Raw genomic sequence first — 11,148 nt, 5'->3', positions numbered from 1 at the left:
TGTTTGAATGGAATCTTGTTGGTCATGGTAGCTGTGCCAATTATTTCCTGATGGAGCCCCTTTTGTTAATTCGGTGAAGGATTGCGATTCATCCAACCACCGTATTTCTCCAGGGTTCTGCAGCCATACGTTTTTGGGAAATGTTGGCCTGAATGCGAAAACAAGCAAATCTGATCCAGTGTCAAAATGCTGTGTGCTGAACCAAAAAGTTAAACTATGATGGGTGTCTTCTCGAGGAGAAACACTCGAGTGTGAACAAGCAAAGTAAAACCCCTCGATCTGCAATGTCAACGCGGTTCTGTCAGCGGCAAGACGTTGCTTCCGCTCAGAGGGAACTGGGTTTGCGAGGTCAAAAACTGTAGGAAAGAACCCAGAGTCTACGGCCCGGAGTATATATTACTACCACAAATGTGAGTTCCTGCAACTCACCAGCGAGCGAACAATACCAAATGTCTGACAGTGTCATTAGTATAGTAGTAAATAACTTTGTTAACCCCCTAGCCCTAGGCCGGTGACGGTGACGATGAGGACGCGTTCATTTGTTTTCCATATCGGATTCGTCAACGGACCTTAGCAGCTTCTTGATGATCGCTTGATCAGGAGCAGCTGTGCTACGTGCTGATTGCGGCGTTTGTTCAGAAAAAAAAAACAGGGGAAATGCGGGGCGGTCAAACAGGGGAAATGCGGGCCGGGCTGGACATCACGGCGTGCTGCACGTCGGATCGGCAAGTGGCTGTAAACTAGGCGTCGTAGTACTCCCTTCGTCCGAAAATTTAGATACATCCCCTTTTATTCATTTTGATAACAAATATTTTCGGACGGAGGGAGTAATAGATACATCCCCTTTTATCCATTTTGATGACAAGTATTTTCGGACGGAGGGAGTACGTATTACAGATGATTATTCATGTGCAAGTTGGATTAGAGCTATTTTCAGACACGGATTTGGTGCGAGTTTTGGTTTGTGCCTTGGAATTTTGTGGATTTCGCTCAGTGGTGATGCACTAATCTATTAGTGGACAGCTTCAGGCCAACCGATTTTGGGCTTGCGTTTGCAGGATAAAAAAACATAGTAGAGCAGCCAAGCGACCCTTTGCATCCATCCATCCATGACCTATGCTCCCAATACATTATGCATTTTCTACAACAAGTTGTGATGGTTAAAAGCAATTGATCTGCTTTGCAAATTGAGGTGAGCTGATGACGAGCCACTTGCTAATGGACTGCACAACCGACAGATTACCTGTGATGAAACAGATCTTCGTGACTGATGCGTTGATAAGCCAGTGTTTTGGTTGAGACTGTACTTGTTTGCTCGGCGTCTTGTTCTGCTTGCAGTGTTTCTGATTTCAAGAGTGGGCAGGCAGACAGTGATGACCGGGAAAGATACCGTAATGACACCACTCCCACCTAAACCGCGAAAGAAGGCAAGAGAGTTCATGAAATTTGGCTTGTAGTATCTTGGCGTCCATAATGCTTTATCCTCGGCGCACATGGGGAATTGTTTGGGTGGGATTTAGCATCAGCGAGTGTGGATAAACTTTCACCGTGGGTTACTACTGAAACATTTTCTTTTGCCGAAAACTGAACCATTTACTGTACTACTAGTTAACTTCTGTATTAAGATATATTTTTCTCGAATACGCACGAGTGTGCGTATCATATATTAGAGAAGAAAGGGGAAGAGCCCTCCACAGTTATATTACATAATCACCGGCGTTTCGTCGCCATCCGCCTAAGCAATAAACCGACTACTCGCCATGTGCCCACTCCGGTGCCCCTATGAAGGCCGCTGCAAGGTCCCCTCTCAATATGCCCGCCTGCATCCAAGCTCTACTCTCGCTTCCTATTCGCTCCATAAGGCGGGTAACGCTTACATTCGCCCCGTCGAACACTATGGCGTTTCTGTGCTTCCATAGCTCCCACAGAGTGAGCAGACATACGGTGCGGATTGTTTTCGCGTTACGCCCAATCGAGCCGTGCCTTGTGCACCAGTCCTGCAGTGTCTCTCCTGCCTGCGGCGCACCAGCTGGCATGCTCAAGGCCGTGAAGATGCGGGACCAAACCTCCCGCGCCAGCACACACTCCACAAGTAGGTGCCCGATCGTTTCGTCGTGCTGATCACAAAATGGGCAGGCGTCCTGGTGTGGTAGCCCTCGCCTCGCCAATCTGTCCGACGTCCAGCACCTGTTCATGATTGCTAACCATGCAAAGAAACGGCATCGGAGTGTAGTCTTCGAACGCCAAGTGAAAGCCGCCGTGGGGGACACCTGTCGTCCGGCAAATCTTGTCGCGTAGGCCGACCGGGCCGAGAACTCGCCACTCCTTTCCCAAGACCAGGAGAAGGAGTCCACAATTTCCTCCTGGAGCTGCACCGCCCCAATCCTGTGCCAGATGTTCATATACTCCTCGAGTCCGGCCATGTCACCAATAGGCCCTATGTTCGTGGCCCACAGGCCGTGTGCGACGGCCTCAAATACTGTCCGTGTCCCTCTGATCCTTGTCGTGACCGAGCTATATGCGCGCGGTGCGAGCTCTTGAATCCAATAGCCGTCGAGCCAACGATCCTCCCAAAAAAGCGTGTCGCGCCCGTTCCCAACAGTCGCTCTTGCTGCTGCCTGAAAAAGCTGCTTGGCCTCCTTTGGCACTGAAAAGGAGAACTTCGCCCAGGGCCTGTCGCGATCCACTCTCTGTAACCATAACCACCTGGTTTGTAGCGCCACATTCGTCCAGGCCAAGTCGGGGATGCCAAGTCCACCGGACCACTTGGGCGTGCAAACCCGGTTCCAAGCCACCGCACAGGCGCCTCCGCCTGCATCCGCCTTGCCGGCCCACAAGAATCCTCGGCAAATCTTTACCATCGCGGCGATGGTCTTCGGTGGCAAGCCAAGAGCCAGCATGGAATGGATCGGTATGGCAGATAGCACCGATTGTACCAGTAATGCACGGCTGCTCTTGGGTAGGGTCGCCACCTTCCAGTGTGGCAGGCGCATGGCCAACTGATCCACAAGCCCTTGCAGTTGCGCCGTCGTGAGCTTCCTGAGAGAGAGCGGGAGGCCCAAGTACTTGCATGGAAAGGCAGCGGCAGGGCACCCAAGTGTGTCGCACACAAGAGTCAGCTGCTCCTCAGAGCATCGGATGGGAAGTGCTGCGCTTTTTGACATGTTGACAAGCAGACCGGCAGCTTGACCGAAGGTGCGCAGGATCAAATCACAGGCTGCCAAGTCCCTCCGCTCCGGCCTGATGAAGATGGTCACATCATCCGCAAACATGGAAAGCCGCTGCCGCAGTCCACGACGTGCCAGGGGGGTGAGGATGTCAACTGTCGTGGCCTTGAGGAACAGCCGGTGCAGCGGTTCCATGCACAAAATGAATAGCATTGGGGATACCGGGTCCCCCTGGCGGAGGCCGCAGCAGTTGAAGATCGTGTCACCGGGCACCCCATTCATCGCAATCCGTGTGGTCGACGTGGAAAGAATGCCACAAATCCAAGCTCGCCATCTTCCTCCAAAGCCCATGTGCTCCAGCACTTCCAGTAGGAACGGCCATTGAATGGTGTCGAAGGCCTTAGAGATGTCCAACCTCATGAGCACCGTGGGCTCCTGCAAGGCGTGCAGGCGCCTAGCCGTGCACTGAACCAACATGAAGTTGTCATGGAGAGACCGCCCGCTTACAAACGCACTTTTATGATTGCCCACGAGATGCGGTAGTTCCGCCGCCAGCCTTGTTGCCAGGACCTTCTCGAAAATCTTGATTGCCCCATGAATGAGGCTCACCGGTCTATAGTCCTTAAGCTCCACCGCCCCCATCTTCTTGGGCAGAAGGTGACTATCGCCTTATTGATTGAAGGCAGCCCCCACATGTCTCCACAGAAAAAATGGTCCATCGCCCGCATGATGTCGTCCCGTATAATATGCCAACACGAGGCATAAAAGCGCCCCGTAAATCCGTCCGGTCCCGGTGCCTTATCGAGTGGAATCCCTTTCACCACTTTCTCCACCTCCTCGTGTGTGAACGGGGGCAAGGTGCGAGAGGTCACGCACCGGCAATCCAAAAGTATCCATGTTCAGTGCAAAATCTCTCTCCGGGGCCGACGCAAAGAGCCTGGAATAATACGCGTCCACTTCCTCCGCAATCTCGTCCTGACCGGATAGCATGCGGCCGTTCGCTTGCAACGACAAAATGGCGTTCTTTCGCTGCCTATGGCACGCCTACCGGTGGAGATATGCCGTGTTTGCTTCCCCATCCCTCAGTTGCAGCATCCGGGATCTCTGCCTTGCAATCATACGTTGCAAAGAAGCAAGACCGAGCAGCTTCCTCTTCAACACTCTGTGTAAGCCGTGCTCCTCTGTCGATAGTATTCTATTATCCATGGCTTGATCCAACCTCGCAATGACCTCGAGGGCGATCAAGGTTTGCAGCTTAGCGTTACCAATCCACTTATCGCTCCATCGCTGAAGGGCCTTGGAGGTGGCCCGCAGTTTATTGTCCAACGCGACAAAAGGGTTCCCCGTCCCGGGCACCGAATGCCAAGCCATGTCGACTACGTCAAAGAATCCCTCCGCCTTTGGCCAGAAGGCCTCAAAACGGAACCTCCTGCCCATCGTGAAGTCCGCGTGTAAGTCCATCAGCAAGGGGCAATGATCGGACACAGCCGATCCCATCGCTGTAAGCAAGCATGCGGGGTGCAAATCCTCCTAGCAGCTAGATGCGAAGACGTGGTCAATCTTCTCGAGCGTGGGTCGCTGCCTTTCATTCGACCATGTGTACCTTCTCCCATTCAAGTACATCTCACGCAGCTCCAGTTGGTTGAGCTTAGTTCGAAACCTTGTCATCATCCTGTGGTTTACCACATCGTTGCTCTTGTCCTCGGGGTTAACCAAGAGGTTAAAATCCCCGACCATCGTCCATGGGCCAGCATGCAAGTCGCGTATCTCCACCAGCTCCCGCATGAATTCAACCTTGGCCTCGCTTCCCTGAGGCCCATACACACCGGTGAGCCACCATTCGCCCCCCTTGATCGGCTTAACTAGGGCCGTGAGTGTGTTGTTCGTCCGGTGCGGGTTTGACACCGCCACCACGGTGGCGTCCCATGCAATCAAGATGCCACCCCGTGTACCCACCGCAGGAAGGTAGACGAAGTTCTCCATTCTATTACCGAGGCAATGCCTAACTAGTTCCGGGGATACAACCTCCATTTTGGTTTCCTGAAAGCAAACGACGCCCGGGTTGGCCATAGCCACTACTTGGAGAATAGCGTTCCGCCATGCCGGGGAGTTCAAGCCCCGCACATTCCACACAAGCATTTTGTATGGTTGTATAGCCATCACAAAGGTCCACGGACCACCAAGGCTGGCAGTCAATGCCCTGCCTCCACCGGCTCATCCTCCTCTTGCATCGGCAAGATGGATGCGCCCCACCCAAACAGGGCGAGGATTGCGGCGATCTGCTCGCTAGTGAGCTGCTTGGAGAAAAGTTCCGCATACATGAGTAGAGTCTCATCCGTAATCTCCTCGCATTCGTTCGCCAAGCAAAGTCTTCTCATCAACACTCTCTGTTGCTTGGACACCGCAGACCCTTTTCTCACGCCCCTGGCCAGATGTGCACTCCTCCTCGGGTTAGAAACTGGCCTCCTCCTCCTTCGTGGCCTCTTCAAGTTCACCGCTGGCTCACGGCTTGCTGGTCGCGCGAGAAGGGGGGGTGAGCGTGCGACGTATCTCCTCGCAAAACTGGTTCAGCTGCTCCTGGTGCGGCACTTCCAACCCGCGAGACCCCACAGCGCCCTCGCCAGGTGCGTCCCGCGGCGAGATCGGCGATAGACTGACACGTAGTCACGTCCATGCATGCATCCACCATGGGCCCTACCATGTTGCTACCCATAGGAGAAAGCTCCCCAAGCCCCAAGGCGGAGGTGGCCCCGGAAAGGCCAGGCAGGCCAGACAAATCCTCCCCATCCTTGTATTGGTCCTCGGGCGGGAGGCGCGTGGGGTCATGGATAGACGTGGGGACGAGGACAGGGTTGTCCTGCAGCAGTAGGTTCCCAGGACCCAATCCGGACTGACCCAGGCGAATCAATGTTGGTGTTGCTGCCCGACACGGGATCCGGTGCCAGACAGTCCCATTCCACCTCGCCCTCCGATTGGGCCGCAGCCACGCCTTCCAACCTCTGACGGAAAGGAACATAGGATCCAGTGCGCACAGGAGTCCTATCCCCAGCTGTCGGTTGGCCCACCTCTGTTCCGGAAGCAGGAGACGACGTAGGCGATTGGACCGTGCCCAATCCCGAAGACGACTGGTCTCCCAACCTGCCCAGCGCGCCTGCCACGTGGCGCTGCACAAGTGGCCCGCAGACGCTTTCCGCAGTGGCAGCCGGTCCGGACGCAGGCTGTGGCCCCACCTGTTCCCTCTAATCCACCGTACCTTCCATCGGACCAATTTGAATCTCCTGCTGCCGCACCGGCGGAGCAGAGCCGGCCGATGAGCGCGCCGGCAGGGACGCGTCCCCGGATCTCTGCCCTCTCCTCGAGCCTGCGCGCCGCCCACCTCTGGACCGCAAGCGGCCACGGCGACCTGGACGACCGGAGTCATCCTCAGAGTCTGCGCCCTCTGATGGCGGCGGCGAATCGGGAGGCGCGAACCACGGGGTCACCGACGGCGCCTCCTCGAAGATGTTTTTCGATGAACAGGGTGCGTGACTGGATGCATATATAGTTAACTTAGGCATTAAGATATTTGAATTTTTCAAGAAATGCGCTTTATTATATTACAATTTATGCAATGTTCCGCTCGCCATTAAGGAATTCGTCTTTAGAGGAGTTGAGGATCCGGCTGGAAAATTTGAATAGGAAAACGCCCGGTCATAGTCAAAGGAAACGCTCAACCGCTCTCTCGACTGAACTTAACAATGAACGGAGCAAACATAAGAAGAAATGGAGCTGGATCAGGAATAATTTAACACTAAAAAACCTGCTGCCATCACCGGCCACCTCCTCATCTTAACAACTCCAACCTGCATCTCAAGGTTTTCAACCCTAGAAAATAAAAATCAAGGCTCCTCGAAAAGAAAAGGATAAGTAACAGCAGAAGAAGTAAACATTTCATCTTCCTCTTGTTTCTGGCAACTTGGTAAGCGGCATCGATCATAATTGACACCAAGTCGTTGGTAATTTTCCGCTCTAACCGACGGGCTGTTGGCCGGGTTGCTTTGCTTCAGTCGACGCCCATCGAATCCATGCATGTGGCTAAAAGTCCCGTCAAAACGCCGAAGGGTTACCGCTGGGCGTGAGACGGAGTCTCTGGCTGAAGATCGTGGCAGCAACCCATTTCGTCGCGCCACCTTTATCTTTAATTTTTAGTTTTATATATACAAACATATTTGCCAACCTTGCACTCAATACATATGTGTAAGCATCGCCTACCATTCTGGCCCTCTGACCATTGACTCCGGGGTATTATTATACGCGCACACGATCCACAGAAATCAAACCGATAAGGTGGGAATACCGCGAGCTGCTCGGTTCAAGAGGATTTTAAATTTTAAGTCTGTGACGACGCAGTGCATAATTTATGATATGCAGTTTGATTGGAGAGAGTGGATGCCTCATTCAGAACTACTGCTGCACAAGTGCACATGGATTAGTTCTACGGGCTACGTACGGGCTAGCTTGCATGACTTCAGCAGTACGCATGCGCAGGTTGCAGTTGCAGATAGGTAGTATAAAGCCAACATCCCTGTTATGTTCCCAGACAAACTGCATTTCATTTCAGGACAAAGAATTCAGGCCGCTTCATTGGCTGCTCGCTGCTGCGTGATTTGGCGCGTCGATCGAAGATCCATTCTACCTAGGCGATGGCCATGGAGGAGTCAGAGTCGCCCCAGCTGTTCCTGTGCCCGATCTCCATGGAGCTGATGGAGGACCCCGTCACGGTGTCCACCGGCGTCACCTACGACCGCCGGAGCATCGAGCGGTGGTTCTTCAAGTACGGCAAGACCACGTGCCCTGCCACCATGCAGCGCGTCGCCTCCCTCGACCTCACGCCCAACCACACCCTCAAGCGCGTCATCGCCTCCTGGCAGGACCGCGCCTCCACCTCCTCCTCCGGCCCCTCCAGCCCCGCGGACGCGCTCAGGCCGATGGCGCGGGAGCGGCTGCCGTCGGTGCTAGCCGGCATTGAGGGGACGCCCTTCAAGGTCACCGCGCTCAAGGGCCTCAGGCTCTGCATGGCCGGGGACCAGGCGGCGCGGGACGACTTCGTGGCCTGCGACGGCATCCAGGTGCTCGGCCGCGTCATGGCGCAGGCGCTGGCGGAGAGCGGCGCCGGCGGGGACTTCTCGGCCTTCCGGACGTGCGAGGAGGCCGCCGCGGTCCTCGCCACGCTCCCGCTCTCCGACGAGGAGTCGGTGGACCTGGTGCTGAGGCCCGAGTGCATGAGGCCCATGGTCGCGCTGGTCCAGCGCGGCAGCGCCGAGGCGAGGCTGCACGCCATGTCCATCCTCGCCAAGGTCTCCGAGGCCAGCGGCGCCCGCAACTGGACCGAGGACGTCGACGTCGACGACATGGTCAAGTCCCTCCTCGACCTGCTCTCCGACGGGGCCTCCTCCAAGCTCAGCTCCCGCGCGCTCGACGTGCTCATCGACGTCACGGCGCGCTCGCGCTCCAGGGGCGCCCGGCGCGGCAAGGGCGTGGTGGAGGTGGGCGCCGTGCGGGTGCTCGTCGAGCTCCTCCCGGAGGCCGACCGACACGTCACCGAGCGGGCGCTCCTGCTCCTGAAGCGGCTGTGCAAGTGCCCCGAGGGCCGGCTCGCGTTCGCGGAGCACGGGCTCGCCGTGGCGGCCGTGGTGCGGACCGTGCTGCGGGTGTCCGGCCTGGCCACGAGGCTGGCGGTCAACGTGCTGTGGCTGGTGTCGTGCGCGGCGCGGCCCACGGAGAGGGTGCTGGACGACATGGTGGCGAGCGGCGGCGTGGCGAAGCTGCTGGCGCTGCTGCAGGCGGACAGCTCGCCGTCGACCAAGGAGAAGGTGGCGAGGATGCTCAGGGTGCACGGCGCGTTCTGGAGGCAGTACCCTTGCATCCCCGCCGACCTCAAGGACTACCTCAAATTTCTCAAGTGACCTGTCTGCGTGCTCGATCAGTTGATCTGCAAGTGTACAGAGAAGTGAGGGGATGGAGTGAATATATTGTTTGTTAGGGAAGATTGAAATCCGATCCATGCGTTGAGCATGAGGATGTGTGTACAGATTAAAGGTTCAAAATTGAATTGATAGTGGTTTTTTGATCCACCCAGGGTTCCATCACTCATCAATTCCAGTTTGGCGGCATATCCTTGATTTGTATATAGTAGTTATATGTATCAAATGGTTATTCAAGTGAGTAATGACTTTGTTTGCTCAAGGCAAGGAGACTGCAGCTCACATAGACATGGTTCGGTTCTCCCATGCGATCTTTGTTAGGGTGACACTTGGGTGCACTCTCCTCTTTTGGTAAAATCAGTGAACTTGTGCACGATGGAAGTCCAAAAAATATACTTATCTAGAGAAATTCCACAACATTTTACACAAGATGCATTTACCATGTCATAAAATTTCATGCCTGCATTAGATTTACCATTGTGAAATAAAATGACGGAAGCAGTTGAATAGAAGAATGAATAGAAACATAATTTCGGGGACCTTATTGTTTTCTGATGGGTGATGGTAGGGTAAGATTTTTAGTTTATGTTTTGGTTCCCCGTTGTCGATGGTGAAGTGATGATGCCATAGTCGGCGTGGAAAAAGTCCTCCCTGTTTCGCCCTCGTTTTGTTTTGATGGTGCTTCTTGACATTGTTGGAAAGCGTGTTGAGGGTGGTGTGTTAGTTAGTTCTCCGTGTTGGGGGAGGGGTCTTATGCAAGTTTGTCTCGGTGTTGTTGTTTTGTGAAGCTAATGGCGCGTTGCCGGCATCGGTGTGTCTTGGTCCTTCGGCTCCAGTTTTGATCGACGAAGGTTGCTTGGTTTCAGCCTTGTCGAGGAGCATGTGAGAGTTGTGCCCCCCCTCCATCTTGGTCGTACCTGGGGCATTATACAAGCCCTCTCCGGTGTTTTCTTCTCCGGGGTGGCGATTTGTTACATAGAAATCGGTTGTCGGCATCTTCTGGTCTAGATGGATGACTTTTTGGTCACCACTTCTACAAGTTTTTAGGTTTAAACAAGTTTTCTCGGCTAAGAGGGAGACCCCGATATGTCAACAAGCTTTCCTCATCATGCACCGCCGATCGATGCGGGAGAGAAAACTTCGACACCCCAAAGAATTTGGATGTATTTTGTCCATTTCTGCAAAGGTGTTTTTAAGGGTATCTGTTACATAATATATGGCCTTTGACCTTTTTTGCCAAAAGAAGAGAACAATACAAACATAATGTGAACCTGCTAGCATTCGCATCAGATTTTTTCATTTTATGTTACTAAATGTGTGGGTCAAATACGAATTCAAAATTTGATGAGATGGTAGATATATCCTTTGTAGTACCGACCACCGAATTTTGAAGAACCTTTGTACGCTAATCCGACATGATTTTACCTAAATAGGTGAGGTCATACAAGTTGTAAGTGCATCTAGTGCCCCTTAGTGATTTTGGTGTATTGAAGGCTTATAGGTTAAGGGACTAATATGTTTGTGAGTGTACACAGACTCTATAAGTCAATGAGGAGTTTAATATTTATGATGAAAGTCGACCCCTAAAAATGTATGTCTTTAGCTGAAGACTTTGGTTCTCCTGAAGATTTTGAAAGTGAAGAAATTGGTCTGACCTTGAATACTTGGATACTCATGCGAGGATTATGAAGCGTGAAGACTTTTGTTTTCGTAGTTTCATTTTCTCTTTCTTGAGTCATAGGACACCGTACTGTTAAAGGGGGTCGAGGTAATACTAAGGAAACTGATTTCCAAGTGATGCTCATCTCAAAATCCTACACCTGCCCAATCCTTTCGAGTGAAGCCATTGGAAATCTCATATCACTTCAGTCAATTTCTTCAGTGACAGAAACGAAGATCTTCTGGTCTCTGAGGAATTTGTTCCAACTGAGGAGTTAGGAATTCGCCAGTGTGAATGGCCTACACAACGAGGAACATGATAGCCCTGAGGAATTTGAACCTCAAATATCCGACCGTTG

General features: G+C 53.2%; 1 protein-coding gene across 1 annotated transcript; it reads left to right on the top strand.

The window, feature by feature from the left end:
- The first annotated feature begins 7,776 nt into the window (after positions 1-7,776).
- Positions 7,777-9,353, top strand: LOC119365580 (E3 ubiquitin-protein ligase PUB23-like). Its single transcript, XM_037631229.1, has one exon. The coding sequence runs from the start codon at positions 7,850-7,852 to the stop codon at positions 9,110-9,112; it is 1,263 nt and encodes a 420-aa protein (XP_037487126.1). The 5' UTR covers positions 7,777-7,849; the 3' UTR covers positions 9,113-9,353.
- Positions 9,354-11,148: the final 1,795 nt, after the last annotated feature.

Source organism: Triticum dicoccoides, chromosome 2B, assembly GCF_002162155.2.
Source record: "Triticum dicoccoides isolate Atlit2015 ecotype Zavitan chromosome 2B, WEW_v2.0, whole genome shotgun sequence".
NCBI lineage: Eukaryota > Viridiplantae > Streptophyta > Magnoliopsida > Poales > Poaceae > Triticum > Triticum dicoccoides.
This window is presented reverse-complemented; position numbering and strand designations above follow the sequence as displayed.